Below are 17079 nucleotides of genomic sequence, written 5' to 3'. Positions count from 1 at the left end.
GAAGAGTTCACAGAGAAGACAAATGGAAACTCCATGTAAAGTTTAAGCAAAGGTCAAATATAGCAAGCTCTCTTTTAGAGCAGAGTGGAGCTCATGGGCTGAATAAGAAGCGACAGCAGCAGGTATTCAACAGTGTCTAATGCACTCTCTTCTCTTCCAAGGGGAAGTTGATTAGCTTTTTTTTAAATCTTCTAGAAAATTACCCTTAAAACGCTCTTAAAAGTGATGCTCAGATTGGTGCTGAGGATCACACGTGTGCTGCTTTCCAATCTTTCCCCCCCTGGATTTGCTTGCTGATGTGCTAGGCGAGAGGTTTTTACCCCACGCAGCCGCCCTGCCTTGTGCCTGGGCTGCGGAGCGGGTTTGATCCGTGTCCCTGGCGCTGCGAGCGATGCCATCCTGCCGTAACCGGGCTGGGGGTGCCTGTGGGGGCCTTGCCCTCCCCTCCATCAGCTGCACGCAGGCTGTGATGCTTTGCATAGAACCTGGTACTGTGGTCGTTATTCTTTTTTTTTTTTTTTTTTTTGACATAATTTAACCCTAGCCCAGTGCCCCAGTTTCCTTTGGCTTGTGGGCACCCACGTGGACCAGTGTTGTGCTTTACACTCTTGCAGTGCACCCGGCTGGAAGCAGCCGTGGTGGTGGATCTGGTCCGTGGCTGCTCACGGTGCATCGTTTCCATGCAGCTGCAAGCAGGTTCCTTGCAGTCCTCTGTCACCTCTTACCTTAAATTAATGGGGAAGCATTAAATTGGGCTGATAGTGCTACTCCATTAGCTTTGTCCCTGTGCTCCGCTCAAATCAATGTTCCCTCTAAAGCAGAGCCGTTACACGGCGTGCAGCTCCCGGGGCCGTCGGGAGCCAGCCGTGTTCCCATCCAGCACGGGGACCCTGGGCAGCCGGGGGGCCCCGGGGAGCCGCAAGGTCCCCGAGGAGCTCTGCCTGACCGGCGGGCACGGTCTCTCCCTGTGACTGGAATCAAGGAATGGAGTGGTGGGTAGTGGTTGGCAGGAGGCAAAAGTGTTCCCCTCGTGGCCTGGGTCACACTCGCATGGAGGAGGCTAATGAAGTCAGGTAATTAGTGAGTCTGTTAATGAGCTGGGGCAGGGAAATTTTGCTTTGGCTGTTATAGTATCAGTGGCTTGGGGGCTTGTAAAAGTTGAGGGCTTTGGGAGGGGTTTGCTTGCCTTGTGTCCCCTCGCAGCAGTTTTTCAGTGGACTGGCAGGTTCTCTTAAAAACAAATGAAAACCCCAACTTCTGTTGCCTAAAAACCATACTGCCATTTGATTTACTCATTTTTTTGTGGCCTGATGTTTCAAACTTCAGCCTGTTCTCTGGGACTGTGTGTGACATGAAATAAGAGACTGCACGGCTCTTGCACTGAATATATTTTAGATAAGGATTCATGTGTATTTACGATCCCACTGATAGTGTGCGGAGCCTGAGGAGAAGAGCTGGTGGTTCCATTCTGTCAGTTTGCTTTGAATTTCACATTTATATTTGTGTGGTGGGAGGCAACCACATATTACCACTGTTGCTCGATTACTAGTTTAGCACATGCAATTAGATATGCCTCCTTCCTTTTGCTCTCACTCTTGCAGCATACCAGCTTGCCAGGGATCAGGCTGTCCTTGCTCTGCTGCTCCTGACAAAGCAAGTGATGCCTGGAGAGCTGAAGCATCACGCTTTTTTTCTCCTCCAGGTCTGAGGCTTGTGTTGTCCATTCTCTGACTGCCCTACAGTGGCATTTTTCTGGACTTTTAAAAATTTGGATTTCTCTTTAAAAAAGCAGTGATTAGGAAGAGACTGGGAAACTGGGTTCATGTGTTTGTCCTGAGTTTGCAGGGCACTCAAAATGGGGGAAAGATTGAAACAGGATTTCTGAGCTGTTGTCCCAGGACTGCTTGTGGCCCAGCAGACTTAAGCAGATGGTTTGTGAAATCCTTCCCTCCCCCCAAAAGCACACACGATGCCACCCCTGCAAATGAGCAGGCAATCTGTTACTTCTACATTCTCTCACTTTATTTAAAGTTCAAATCTCAGCCGGGTTTTTGTTTGACTAAAATGTGACAATTATTTCACTGTGGCTTTGGAGGATGGGCTGCAGAGGTGTTTTTTTTTTTTTTTTCCTGAAAACTTTAACCAGTACTTGAATAAATAAACAAGTAAAAACTTGGATGGAGACTTTCCACCTTCTATCCGTGAAGATTTATTCTACTGCCCCATGTCAGCGCTAACACAATCCTGTTTGTGGTTTCCTCCCTCACAGGAGCCCGTGGTACCCAGATGCCATGCAGGGCTGTGAGGATGCGGCTGAGCCGCAGCTCCCGTGCAGGAGTTGTGAGGGGCTGCGACCCGGCCGCTTTGCTGTTTGAGCACGCTCTCGGGTGGTGCCATTGTTCGTGCTGTCTCGCTGTCCCTCCCCTCCCATTCAGCACGTCTCAGCATCCTTGGGAAAAAAGCCTTGATCCTGGACTTGCTCTTCTCTGGGGGTTCAATAGGCTTCGCCAGCTGAAAGGCGGGATTTGGAAAAGGAAGGGGGGGCTTTTCACAGAGCTGGGGAGAATCAAAGGGAGTCATCACAAACGACAGCTTAAAATACCCGACCTTTTCCCACTTCTCTCCTCTGCTTTACATGGCTGTGCAGAGCTTGGGTGCAGCGATGCTGCGTTTGTGGTGTTGCTTGTTCTGTGCCCGCTGTCCCGTAGCTTTTGCATCCCTTGTGTTTCCCTGAGGTAGTTTCGTGGCAGATCTCATCTCTGACCTCTCCGCGGGCTTGGAGGGCACCTTTGTGGGGGGAGGTGTGCAGATCCCCACACTTCCTCACGCTCTCCTGCTCATCTGTCCGTTTCAGGGATGGTGGCACCAGCCAGCACAGAGAGAGCACGGGCTGTGCAGCCCCATTCTGCAGCGGTGGGGTCTCATATGCCCTTATCCAGGTCTCCTCCTGCTGCCCCGTGATTTCCTCCTAGTCCTGACAGCTTGCATCAGGGGACTACCTGTAAGTCTTGCGGGAGAGGGATGAGTGTTAAAGGAAAACCCAAAAGGCAAAGATGACAGCCCAAAATGTGGTGTTCGTTTTTCTTACTTCCTTCCTCCCTCTGTTTTTTAAGCCTGCCACGTGATTTAAGGAGGGCAGTAGGGCTGGTACATTCTTCTGCAAGACTTGGGTTTGGCAAGGCAGAGAGGAAACACAGCTAAGAAAGGGCAGTGGAATAAAAAACAGGTAAGATGCTGCAGAAACTGCTCCCCCAGCAGCTGCAGGAGGAGCTGTTTCAGCAGAGGGTGCCGCAGGTGGAGGAGGGACTGGTGGCAGCATCTCTTCCCACCGCGCTGTGAACCAGAAATGACAGTGCCTGGCTCCTGGGAGATTTCTCTTTTACTCTTCGTTGTATGGCAGCCTGAGCAAACAATCTGTGCTGTTCTTGATAATGAAAGAGGTGACAATACTAATTTATTTGCCCACCCAAATGCAGGATGTAATAGAACAGGATTAATCTCTTCTCTTTACACATCAGACGCTTGTAGCTTTGGGCAGTGGGTGTGCTTTTAGCCTCTGGAGTGTGGCTAACTAGGAGTTTAGCTGGCTGCGTTGGTTTGGTGTGGTATGAAGATAAATGAGGTGCTGCAAGGAACAGGCATTTTATGGGTATGTGGTTGGTCCCAAGCCTGGATGCAGGCGGTGAGATGAGGCTCAAGGAAAGAGGGGTTGGTGTCAGCTGCGGTGCCTTCATGGCCCTGGCGATCAGCTGAGCTCCCTTCACAACCCAGCATGGATGAGTCCTGCAGAATAGCACAGGGTGGTTCAAAAGGCAAGTTTCCCAGTGGCAGTGGTGCCTCGGGGGGACAGTTATCCCTCAGTGGTCTCTCAGAGAAGGAAATGGCTGCAAATCCATCCGCAGCAGGGACTGCAGCGGCAGCCACGGCACTGCTGGCTGAGTCTCGGGACAGTGGCCGCGCGGGAGAGCTTTAATGAGGCGTTTTGGATTTCTTCCCTTGCTGCTGCAGCCGGTTACCGAATCATCTGTATGCTAATGAACTAATTTGTGTCATTAACAGAGCCCTGTTAATCAAGACCTCCCATGGTACAACTGGGCTGTAGCCACAGTGCTTGCTGTATTTTAGGCCCTGATTTTTTTAATTAGTAACATTGTGTATGATGCTCATCCCTGGGCACCTGCAGCGCAGTCTGTGCAGATGCTGAGATGCCTTGAGATGCAGAACGGGGGTCTTAGGATTTACCTTCAGAGGGGAGGTGTTTCCTAAAAGTCCAGCTAGAGAGGTGGAGTGTGGTGTCTTGAGATGCTGTGGCTTTCAACAAGGAAGGAGCAGGGAACATCTCGAACCCCCTCCTGCCAGCATGAGTTGAACCTGGCACAGGGAGACTTGCCAGTCACACCTGCAGCTTGAGGGTTTTGATAGCCACAGGTGCACTTTGATGCCCAAAAATCTTGCCTGAAGTTTCCTGCCTTCCCTCCCGCAGGGTGGGTATTCATACAAGAGTGAGGTTGCATCCTTAGGGCAGCAGTTTGCTTTCAGGTGCTTGCATGAGCTATGGGAGAGATTGGGACGATGTGATGACAAACCAGCTCATGTGCAGGTACCAGTGTGCATCTCAGCTATTTTCCTGCAGTGTTTCTGGTCCCAACACTTCCTCACGCTGCTGTGTTTGTGTTTTCCAGATCAGCCGGTTATGTGGCCACACTCAGCAGAGGCAGTATCGATCAGCTAATTACCCTGAAGACCTTTTTGTTGACAAGAAAGTTCTGAAGATGACTCACATTGATCAAGAAGAAACTCTGTCAAGCAGGAGGAGGTGAGAATGCTGGGGCTGAGCACAGTGCCCATGACAGGGGCTGTAGGAGCGGTTGCTGTACAGGGTGGCCCCGTGGAAGCAAGTGGAAGAGCTCCGTATTTCCCTTACCCATAAACCTGCAGCTGGTTTTGACTCTGAGCATCAGAGCTGCTCCATGGCTGGCTCTGAAATGCAGCGAGGTGTCTACATGTGGTTTTTTTAACCTGTAAAACTGCCTCCTGCTTTTCATCTTTGTCTTGCTTTTTTGCAATCACCAGGCACCGAGGTTCATATACTGAACATCTTGTCTGGAAATACTCACAGGTGTAGTTATAGGTGGAAATGGTCATTCTAGCCTGAAATGTTGCATGTAGCACCGTGTGTGTAGGTAAGGGGGACTCATTTCCCTTTTTTTTTTTGTGCAGTTTTTTACGGTAGTTCAGGAATGTTAACAGCCTTTTACTGAATATTTTCAAAGCGAAGCAGGTGCCTCCGCTGCTGGCAGTGCACCCTGTGCTTCCTTCCCTCTGCAAATAGAAGCTGTAATTCAGTGGGCTCATGCTGATGTGTCATGGAGAAGCATCTCCCCTCTGGAGCTGAAAGCACGCCCAGAGATATGTGGTGCCTTTACTGCTGTCTTGAATACAAGAAAAATCCCTGTGGAAAACAGGCGAACTTGGCAGTTTTTGGATCTGGGGGTAGATGAAGTTGGATGGATTTTGCTTTAAAGAGTAACAGGGCCACATTCTTGATACAGTTCCTATGAGATATAGCACCAGGGCTTGCATTCCTCCCTTGTCTCAACATGTCGGAGGGTTACAGCCCAGGCTCTGCCAGAGATGTCCTTTGAGGGCTGTGAATTATGTGAGCTCATACCTGAAGATACAGAGGACTTTCTCCCTTCCCTTCCCCTCCCTGCCCGGCAGGGAGCTCTGCTCCCCAGGAAAGTTTTCTTCCATGCGTTCTCCTCAGCGCTGCCGGGGTCTGCGGGACAGGGAGCAAGGCAGTGCCTAGGATGTAAGGAGCTGTGTGTGATGGGCAATGTAAGGCTTGTCCTGCTCAGGGCTTGGTGTAACTGGAGACCCAGATCTTGCCTTATTTTGACTTTCAAAATGATGTTGGTTGGACCTCCTGCCCCACCGTAAGCCCAGGGCAGGAGATGGCTGTAGGAGCTGGTTCGTGCAGGAGGTGAACATCTGAAGCACCCCTCCAATTTGTGCGAGGGGGTTGTGGGCTGAACTCCCACCCTTTGGAGGGGCTTTGACTCGTCAGGCAAACCCTCGTGAACTGGCATGGACAGTGATGGACTGGTTGGTGCTTGCGATACCCTGGCAGGCTACATTTTGGTGACCCGAGGGAGGACTTTGGTGGCCCTCTGTCTCCATCCTCTGCCTCCATCGCTGCCAGCTCTGCCTGCATGGGCTGTGTGGGTCCGATTAGGGCAGAAACGGGCTCCTCTTTAGCACAAGGGCAGAGCAGAGCAGCGCAGGCTGCCTTCGCTGACGCTGGGGTGGCTTCTCCTTGTTTCGCCTGCCCCCAGCTGGCAGTTGGGGGCTTAGTCTGGAGAGGGAACCCTGCGAAATCCCCAAGCAAAGAGGGATGGAGGGAGCTGGCCACCCCCTCTGCGCCCCAGCCTGCTGAAGCTTGTTCTGACAGCCTGGCACTGTTGGGCAGCTCCCCACAGCTGGCAGGACATGGGGGTCACACCGCTGTGGGCACCAAGGGGATGCCCCCAGGAGTGCTCACAGCTCGAGGTGCTGATCCCTTGTCATCCCTCCCAGGGAGGGAAGAGGCCAAGAAATAACCCCTTGCCAAAGGCGAAAATGTGCTGAACCCAAGCCAGGAGACTGTGAGGCCAAGTCTTACTTCCTCCAGTCCCTGGTATTCATATTATCATACATTTTGTGCCATTTACCTAATTAAATCTGCCAGTGCTTCCTGGTGATGTAGCTGAGTGCCCCTGAGGGGACAGACCTGGGCTGGGGGAATGGGCACATCCTGCTCCCACATCCTCTGTCCCCTTTCTGATGGCTCTCAGAGTCCCCGGGGTCAGCCTGTGTCCTGGCACCTCTGGACCGCTGCTGAAAGCTGGGGACAAAGGTCATTGGTGCTGTGAAGGGAGGGTGCAGGGTGGAGGTGCAGCCTGATCTGCATCCCCTCTGTCTGGCACAAGCACCGCTCCTGCGGCTCCTCCTGCCTTCCTGGGGCAGACTCATTTTGCTGAGTGTAACCTGCCCCTTCAAATGCAGACTGTGACCCCATGGCCAGCCCAGCATATGCCTTTTTGACAGTGCAACATGAAACCCAGCATTATCCATCCGTACGGGTCTGTACTGAGAGTGTCTGCTCTGGTCTGCCACCAGAAATGCCACCTGCCCTCGCAGGGATTTTGGGTGGCCAATGTCAGACAGACAGTGGCAGGGCTGTCCTTTCCTGAAGGGCCTCCATTGCCTTCTGCAAAGCAGAGGGGACTGCTGACAGCCTGAGCACTTGCTGCTCAGATGTACCCCGTATATCAAGGCCTGAGCCAGCAGTACCTTTCCTTAGGGGCTGTGAGAGTGCAGAGAGTGTGTCTGGCTTTGGTGTGCTGCATGGTTGGGCTCAGGTTCTGCTGCCCCAGCATCCCTCCTGTTACAGACGGTTTTGCCCTAAGAAACACAGATTCAGCCCTTGACTGAATAACATCAGGGGATGGTGCAAAATGCTACTTGAGGTCAGAAATAAGACTGATGCTTCATGGTTTGTTTGCACTCAGCTGCTTTCTTGTTGTGTTTGTGTCACTACTTTCACTGGTTAAAATGCACCAAACTCATCTTCTTTTCCTCTTTTAACTGAGCACCATTTTCCCCCCGCTTTCTTCCAGGGAACTCATTACGAAGCTGAAGTCCCACAGCAGTTTTTACAGCAGCTTGCCAGAGTACATCTGCAACCACAGCTCTGCTGTTCAGAATGACACTCTTTGCTGGAATGGACAAGAAGTCGTGGAGAGGTGAATAACATCTCCCTTTCCCTCCTCCTCCCCAGCACCGCTTATCTTTTTTTAACTAGATGCAGGAGTGGTCTGTGACCAGGACACTGCTCATTCCTTTAAGAAACCTTTTGCAGAGCCGGTGTCAGCTCAGATGAATGTACAAAGCACAGAGAGGAGAAGCGGTTGTGTGCTGCCCTCCACTGAGTTTTCTGCACTCTGCTTTGAAAAGCCTGCAACCATGACTGGTTTTGGCCAGGGTAGGTTGGTCGTGGCGAGCCAGAGAGAGGAGAGCAGCAGCAGCTCAGCGCAGCCACGCTCCATGGGAGGGTGCACTACGGTGCCAGGGTAGCTCCTCCGGAGTAGCAATGGGGGCATTGCCACCATGCACTGCCTTGGGGTGGGGATGTCTCCAACCTGGCTCCGTGCAGTGGTAGCAGGAGAGCATGGCTGGTGTCCCCTGCCCCATCCGGGGAGTGACAAGGAAGAGCACCTTGTTAGGTTTCTCCTTGGCCATGGCTCTGTGCTGGAGGAGGTCAGGACCGCTGAGCTCTGGTGGTGCCGCTTCTGCCATCTGACCGTCCTCCCACAGCCAGGCCCTGCGTGTCCTCTCTGGATGGAGTCATTCACACCAGGGTCTAGCTCGTGCCCCACTGTCCGGTTCTGAGGATGTCCTGGTGGTAATTGTGAGATAATGAGGACAGGCAAATAGAGGATTCATAGCATAAAGGTGAAGGAATTGTTAATAGCAATGGAGATTTTTCTTGTAAAAGATACCCTTCAGGAATGTTAAAAAATGTGGAAATAGAATTTGGAAATGTTTTTTATAATTATACATAAATCTCCTCTAATCACCCTACTTTGCAAAGCATCCTTTGCTATTAAGTAGTTTGCATAAGGGAAGAAATAGAAATAAAATCAGGAAGTGGTGAAATGTTGAGATATTAATTATGACTTCTTGATCAGTAACCTCAGGTGGTAATTAGCCTGTACTTGCAATACTGACCTGAAACACTGAAGGGACCAAAATAGCATCAAACTATATTTTGAAAAAAACTGCTCAAGCATCTAATATCACACACTTAATAAAATGTACTTACTTTGCCTAAGGAAAAATGTGTCCTTTACTTATTTCTGGAAAATCTTGAGTTTCCATGTCTAAATGAGAAGTTCAATTGGAAAAAAAAAAAAGACTATTTCAGTATTGTCTCACTGATTGTTAATTAAAACTCCTTAAACAGTGCTATAAACACTGCAGCTTTGCAGGGGAGGCCCTAGGTGACACCATGGCTGGGAGAAGTGGCAGCGATGGGAAGGTGCCAAGTCCAGATCCTTCTGCAAATGTAAGAGTTATCTGCAGATCCAACATGACTTTAGATGATAGCCTTCCTCAGCTTTCTGCTGAGAATACCAGTGGACTGCCATAGGCAGAGATGTCACCCTGGGTCCTTCCTGCAATGCTGCGGTGTTGGTGGCACAGTTTGGCAGGTCACATAGGTGCCACAGCTTGCAGAGGGGGCAAGGCAGGGAGAGGATAAAGTGTGTGTGCATGAAGGGGACACCAAGATTTCAGCCCCTGGCTGCCTGGCTGTTAAATTGAGTATTAAATCCTCTCTGTTCTTGAAGAGAGCGTGCCTTTCCACTCCTCTCCTCCTTGCTCCCTCTGATCTATTGCACAGATGTCACCACCTCTGCCAGCTCCTATGAAATATTAGTAACAGCTCCCTTGCAGGCAGATATTGGAGTTTTTTGCTGAGAGCAGAGAGGAGTGCTGACTTAAATCCCCCATCCCCTTGCAGGGACATCAGTGGTGTCCAGGAGGGGGAAACTTGCTGGCTGGGTAAAGAAAGCAGTGTGGGTGATGGCTCACACAGAGGAGATTTGAACGCTCCCATGAAGGCAGAGAGTTCAGGAGGGAGAGCAAATGGATGCACAAAATGGAAATACCTGTTGCCCCTTAAATGCATCGACTGCCTTCCCACCTTGTATTTTTAGCATCTGCAGCCATAATGCTTCCCAGGGTGACCATAGTCTGAGAAAGTATCTCATACCTGGTGGTGTTTCTGCCGATGAAACTACAGGGGGTACTCAGCTAAATAAAGCTGAACTAAGATAATGGTCTGGGGTGCTCCTCTCCCAGGACCCATTTGCAGAATGTTTCAAATAGAAGCAAACATTGCTTCACGTGGAGCCAAAACTGACTGCTTCACGTGCTTGGACTTCCCAGCATGGCATCTCTTTCAGAGAGTCTGGGAGGATTCCTGAAAATCAGGAGCGTTTAAGGTAATGGTGCTTGAGTACCCCAAACCGGCAGTTTCTTTATTTCAGTGTTTTCCCCAAGAGGGAGCCAAGCAGCTGTTCACAGTGTAGGAGCTCTTTCACAAGCTGCTCTGAGAATGTGCATTATGTACTGGAGTGTTTCCGGCATGGCTACAGCAATTCTCCTGATGGACTGATGTGTACTTCTTGGTCATCAAGCCCCATCTTGCCACTTTTTGCAAGAAACTTGATGTTTTTTGGATATCTAGTGTTCATTTCAGGATGCTGACCTGGTAGTTGTCTCACATGTGTAACGGCTCCCAGAAAGAAGGGTCTGATTTTCTAGGTTTTGTGCATGTAAAATATACTTTCTAGCTTAATGTTTTCCTCTTGCTTTGTTAGATATTGGCTTTTTCAAATCAGAGCTTCCTGACTGAAAGTTCAGCAGGCTGGATGGGAGGAGACGCTCATGCCTTGCACTTAACCTGCTGTGTGTGGTTGCTGTAGCTGTATATGTTTCACCTCAGGATGGGATTGAGTTGCCTGAGCATGGGCACCACATGCAACCTGAGACCCCTTCACGTTTCTGGGACATCCACAGGGAAGACCTGTGTCCCTGTGGAGTGGCAACTGGGGCTCAAGGGAGACATCTTGACGTTCCTATAGCAATATGAAGTGCTCATGCTAAAGACAGATTAGAAAGCACCTGCCGAAGCTGCTGAAAGCTTTGCAGCATCAGGTGAAGACCAGGGGAGAGCAGTGGTTGTGTGGATGCTGTGTTTCCACGTGTTTCCATGTCTGATGGATAAAACTGCTTGGGCATTGCTGTATCAGTGAGCTCAGTGTGAGCATCCATATGGGCATGTCTGGCTTTGGTGGTGTTCCTGTAGGGTTTGTGGCTGTTTACCTCTCACATCTTTAATGCAGTATCTGAGTGCTAATTAAGTTAGAGAAGGGCCCTACTTGTTCATCCGTTTCCTGACCTCTCTGTCATGACAAAATTTGCTCGTTATTCTAAGTCCTTTTCCTATAACATGTTAAATCAAGCCTGGAATAGCAACTTCACAGCTCCTTGCCAATGCACTCAAGTACTAGATAATACCGACAATGTGTATCCTGCTATTTCACACAAACAGTCCCTTCTGAGTCCTACGCTGCTCCTCTTGCGGTTTTTCTGAGTCAGTATTTACTCTGTCCTGTTTATCCCAGTGCTTTGTTATCAGCAGAGAGTGAGCGTGTCCCTCCTCCATGCAGACTGGATGTGCTCAGTGCCTTTCCACTGGGTCTTCATTTCCCAGTTTGAGCCTTGAACCGTCCTCTGTTTCCTCCTTACTCTTAACTCCCTCTGCCCTGATTAAATGTGGCGTGTTTGTCTGGGACTCCAGTGCAACTCAGCTGGCTGGAGTACCTTATTGGGCTTTTCTCCTGACACAATGAACTGTTTCAGTGCAGTCCTCTGCAGGCTCTACTTTGCTTGTCGTGGTGGTTGAGGTCTGACTCTACTTGAGCTATGTTCTTGTTTCGTCCCTGGCTCTGAGATTTCCTGCCAATGGAGCAGGGTTATGCATGTAGCGGGTGCACTCCTTGCCTAGTGCAGCCCCTTGCAAGCCCCTGAAATTAAGAGCTCTGTGAGGACCTGTTTGAGGGCTTTTTACACCTTGGCTTGTGGTGAGGATGACATGCAATGTGCTCTGCTGATGGGTCAGCATCACTTATCCTGCTTTGTGTATTCTAGCATTTTTAATACGATTCATCCTTTGTTTTCTTTTCCTGAGTCTATATGGTCCTTTGTCCATCTCATTTGCTTCTCCAGGTTGGACCATCTAATGACAAGAATTCATCCTCCTTCCTGAGGCTTGATCTGTGGGTTAATACTTTGATCGCCATCCCTTAGGTGGGTTTAGGACATGGTGCCTTGAAATAATGGCTTGCAAACAGTGGCAACCATACAAGGAAGGTTGGTTTTTCTGTTCACGCAGAGCAGTGCCTGTGTCTCTTCCTGTGCTCTTACTGTGTGCTTGAAGAACATAAGCCAAAGTGGGAAGAAAAAATAAAAGGCAACACATTACTGCTTTTCACACTTTTCAAAGTGTGCAAAAACATACTGTGCTTTTATGGGATGCCACAGAGGTTCACAGGAAAAGCCACATGTGGCACACTCCACCACTTGCAAAGAGCTTATTGAGGGGTCATGGTGCTTGGGTGTTTGTGGTAGCTGGGGACTGGACCTGCTGGATCTCCCTCTGTGTCTGCATCTCTGTGCACCTCTTTGCAGCTTTCCTGGGCTCAATTAATTGACAGGCGTTTCCCTGAGATAGCAGAGGGCTGGACATGTAGACAGGGTGACTGTGCAACAGCTTAAACCTGCCTAAGCAAGGGTTGCTCTTCCTTGCCTCTGTCTTCATGCCCCATCTTTGTGCCTGCCCTCACGCTGGTGGTGGTGGGTGGTGAGATGTTGTCCAGCCTCTTTATCTCCATCCAATGTAGAGAAAAACCAGAGGGTGATTCTTATCACTGAAGTCCTGACTGAGTAATTAGCTCATTTAAAGACTTCATCTTAATTCAAGTGGGTGTTGAGATATTGAACTCATGTCAGTTTCTATGGGAGTTAGGCGTCTGAACCTCAAAGGTGATTTGAACCTTATATATAGTATCAGGGTTTTGCAGCATTTAATACTAAAAGCCTCTTAAAATCTAGATTCTCAGAGTTTAATAATCTGCTTACAAGAGTATATTCCTTTCAAGCTGTTCTGAGTAGAATGACAGCAGCATTTGCCCACCATAAAACTTGTAAGCATGTTAAGTGTTACTGTTAGATACTGCTATTTCCAAATTTCTTGAGACAAACTTGTACATTAATCTAAATCACCCGCATAACTCATGTTCTCTTTATACCAATTCCAAATTAATATATTTTTAGCACCTTGCCAGATTCTCTTCTTCAAGCTAGAAGTCTCAAATTTCCCTGCTGTTGCCAGTGTAGTGTGGTTTGTTTTAATCATACAAATCATAAACAATGAAAGTACAATTGGAAGCAAGAGAGAAAAATGAGATTCTGTAATTGGAACAAAGAAAATTCCATGCCAGCAATAACCCTTTAGTTCATGAAGGGTTTGGTTATTTCTGGCAGTGCTGTGAAATATCTGATACAATGGAGTCCCGAAGAGGGAGGCTGTATAACTTTTCAAGCACATAAAACACAGCTTTGTAGCAAATGTAAGCTATAATGAAAGGATAGTAGGCAAATTTGGTGGGTTATTGAGTGGCCATAATTGTTTCCAGAGTATTTCAGAAGTAAAGATCATGAATCTTCCTCTATTAAACCTGCTGCTTGGTCTCAGGTTTAGCCAATTTTTCCACAATCTACTTGTCTTGAAATTTACTCAACTGCAGTAAGAATGGAGGGAGACCTCAGGCTGTCTTTTTATGTGAGAAACTCCCATTGTTTTGCTATATTACAGTTTTTGCTGTTCCTTCTTAAAGTCTCATCTCCCAGAACCAGGCGATTACCTGAGACTTCACATTTATAACCAAACTAACACCTGTAGCATGCTTACCGGCCGTAGCGCATTGCACAGGGTGGTTGGGAAGAGATGACACTTCCCTTTGGCAGGGAACTGATACAGCAGGATCTCAGAGGGCTCTCATGGTAGTGAGACCAGGCTGCAAGGTGTTGGCATTTGGAAATCCAGCAGAAAATGGCTCCTTTTTATTTAGGTGAGAACGCTCCCCACTGAGAGTGTTGGATCCTCCTGGTTGCTTTTGAAGAAGCTTGCTTAGAGCTGCTGGTGGTGTAAATTGACTGCGGCACTGTGAGCTCTGCAGTGACTGCAAGCAAGTAATGAGTGCACGTTGCAAGCCAGGAAGGCACCTGAGAGCCATACATTCCACCTCTCCCCTGCCACTTGCACCCCCATATAACAGATGCCTGCATATGGTCAAGGGATGGTGTGACCCTGCACCCTGTGTGCAAGAGGACACCTGGGGTGGACCTGCACTTGTCTGGACTGCAACCCACACCCAGCTTGTGGCTGGGCTGGGGTAACTGGTATAATTGACCAGGTATGTCTGGACGTCTTTCTTTACAGAGGAAACTATCAGGGAAAGAAGTTATCACCTCTTCTTGGAGGCTTATTACGCCCTGTCTGCAGGGCCAGATGGGTGGGCTGGAAGCAGCTCTTCCAGCCTTTTGGCTGCTGCTGCTGATGTGACACTAAGGTTGTCCCACTAAACCAAAGGTAACAAGGGCCAGAGAGACTAAAATGTTGGCATCACCACTGTCCCCACCTTTACTGACCCACGAAAACCAGTTGGAGATAACATTTGGGTTCCTGCCAGGAGTGTGGGGGAGAAATGTTTCTTTCCTATCTCTCCTTTTTCGTATCTTCTTGCTTCCTGTGTGGTGAGGACTTGGTGTCACCAGCCCGCATGGCCTGTAGTGAGTCATGTCTTGAAATGCAGAGCAGCTTTGGGGGATTGTGGGTGCTGGAAATGCTGCTCTCTTAAGCTTGGTTATTGTCTTGTGCGATAAAACCTTCTCTTTTGTATTGTAGTCCTGTCTTCTAGCAGTCTGTGTTTCTTTGTCCCCCAAATGCTCCCTCAAACAAGTATGATTCAGTGAACAGAGATAGTAGAGAGCCTGCAAGGGGTACTGCGCTGTTTAAATTGTGGAGGTGCATTTGAATAAATACTTTTCAACTGAAAGGCAGGGATAAATTAATTGTTATTTGAACTACAAACTTACTTTCCTTTTTCTAAAAAGCGTAATTCTTTATATCTGACTTGCAGGATTACTTTCTCTAAATCACATGTCAGGCATTGCAGTAACTCATCTCTCAGCCAGCATGGCCAAGTAGGATGAACACACATTTTACATTCATTGCCATATATTTAAATTGCATTTGTCATCTTGTCTTCCTTGCTCTGAAATGAAAGCCTGGAAAGAGCTGTATTTGAACTGGAATGACCAAACATTCACAGGAGACATTTTTGGATGATGGGGAGGAAAGGAGGGGAAAACCCCTTAATCTGACTGCATGCTCTGGCATTTATGGATGAGAAGGAGCAGGAAGGGTCTGTAGTTGTGCTATCCCCACAGAAGACCTCAGATCATTAGTGTTTTCATCAGGTGGTTGTCTTTAAAGTTGTTTTTAGCAAGGGCTGCTTATCAGCACATTTTACAATGTGACATTTGTCTTTGGAAAATACCATGTGCCCAGCAAGAGCCCATACCCAGGGAGCCCAGGCAAGGAGATGCTGCTGACTGACGTTGAGACACGTCAAAGAGGAAAGTATTTTGGGCTTTGCTTATGAAGTGGAAGCCAGGCCATGCTCATGTTGCAACACTGATACCCTTCAGCACAGGGACCCCCTGGGACTATGGGGTGGGCTTGAACCACTGTACATATTTGCTGTTCGATGCCGCTATCACCATGGCAGAGGTATGTGATGGGTTTCATGGAGTGGCACAAGTGTCCTGCAGAAGGGACAGTTTTATTGGCAGCAGTTGAAAGCAGCTTGAGATGGCTCTGAGATTCTTTCTTTTCTGCATTGTGGCTGGAGAACATGGGAGGAAGGTGACTTTGCTTTGCAATGGGACCTGGCAGCCCACCAGCCCTGCGGCAGCTCAGTAGGATGCGGGGGAGCCTGAATGGGGACCATCCTGGGAGCCCCCTCTCCTCCAGATCCGTGGGGGCTGCAAAGGCATCTCTGTGCCATATTTAAGGCCTGGCTGCTTGGCCTAGGCTACGGGGAGGGGTGGCAGCTGCCTTTTCCAACTTTTCTGGCATTTCAGGAATGCCCATCCCTCACTGAAGCTACATTTCAAAGTCTTTAACCCTTCGGTTGGCTGCATCCCACATGCCTGAATACATGCCACCCAGTCCTGGTGCTCAGGCAATGAGGGGCACAGCCAAGGAGGGGGCTGGTGTCCCCTTTATACCTGAGCGCACCAGGAGGTCTTGGCTTAGCAGGCAGAGGCAGTGTGTCCTGAAGCACCCAAGCCAGGCAGGAGCACGTCTCTGGCTGTTCGGATGTAGCGTGTCCCTCTGCATCTGCTTCTTTGCAGTTCATGCTCAGATGTGCAGCTTGCAGTGCCCACTACCTTGCTGCTTCAGATGACTTGTGTGATGATGCAAATGATTCATTTTGGGCCTAATACGTACCCTTGTACCTGGCCAGGTGGGAAGCACCAGGCAATGGCACTCTGCTTCTTCAGCATCACTGTTTTAGGGAGACATCCCTCTGCAAACGCTTTCAGGTTTACTTCTTTCTCTGGTAGACTTGTCCCCCTGAGGAGGGTGATCTGAGGTCCTCACCACCCCGGTGGAGCCTTCTGGAGAACAATTTCAGTCTTCAGTCACGTAATTATGGTGTGTTACTGCCGTAGTACTGTGTTCTTCCCTCCTGTACGATATTGCGTAGGCTACAGAAATCCTCTCTGGCAGTCGTATGGATTTCAGAAGGGGTTTCGCCCACTCAAACCCAGGCTATTGAGCTTCTTTGTATAAAACTGTTTAGGAAGGAGTCTCTATTAATTTAGGTATGCACCAAATGGGCTTGGTTCTGCTCTTGCTAAAACCTGTGGGAGATTTATCCTGCTAGCTAAACCTCTTAAATCACAGGAGAATTTTCGGCAATGTACTTTAAAGTTCCATCAGTGCTTTAAATTAAATTTATGGTCACACCAAAAATGGTCGTTTCTTTGGCATCTAAAAAGTTATGTGTCTCGGGGATGTTTACGTTCAGTCGCCAGATGTGTTTGTCAGGTTGGCACGGTGGCATTAAGTGACTGTGTGACAAATAAGCAGCGGGTTTAATGGTTAGCTGCTCCCAATGCCTTATTCCCCTGCAAAAAGTTAAGCTCAAGTATTTGCAGAGCCGGGCAGGTCTGTGCTTGCGACAGCAGCATCTTCCCACGAGATGGTGCTCGGAGCATGCAGTCCCGCCGGCCCTCTGTGCCAGGAAACCAGACCTTCTCCTGGCCATGGGCTGCTGCAGGCTGGGATCCAGCCTGGCACTCTCTGACCCCACTTCTCACTTAGCTTTCAGCCTATGA

General features: G+C 49.0%; 1 protein-coding gene across 1 annotated transcript in view; it reads left to right on the top strand.

Annotated features, from left to right (window-relative positions):
• The window catches only part of GPC3 (glypican 3), a 153497-nt gene that overhangs the window by 86617 nt on the left and 49801 nt on the right, over positions 1-17079 (top strand). Inside the window, exons 4-5 of the mRNA XM_074834700.1 lie at positions 4683-4816; positions 7659-7784. Of these exons, the coding sequence (XP_074690801.1) occupies positions 4683-4816; positions 7659-7784 (260 nt within the window). The remainder of the gene's footprint in view (positions 1-4682; positions 4817-7658; positions 7785-17079) is intronic.

Source organism: Strix aluco, chromosome 10 (genome assembly GCF_031877795.1).
Source record: "Strix aluco isolate bStrAlu1 chromosome 10, bStrAlu1.hap1, whole genome shotgun sequence".
Classification (NCBI taxonomy): domain Eukaryota; kingdom Metazoa; phylum Chordata; class Aves; order Strigiformes; family Strigidae; genus Strix; species Strix aluco.
The sequence above is the reverse complement of the archived record's forward strand: the minus strand, read 5'-3'. Positions and strand labels throughout refer to the sequence as shown.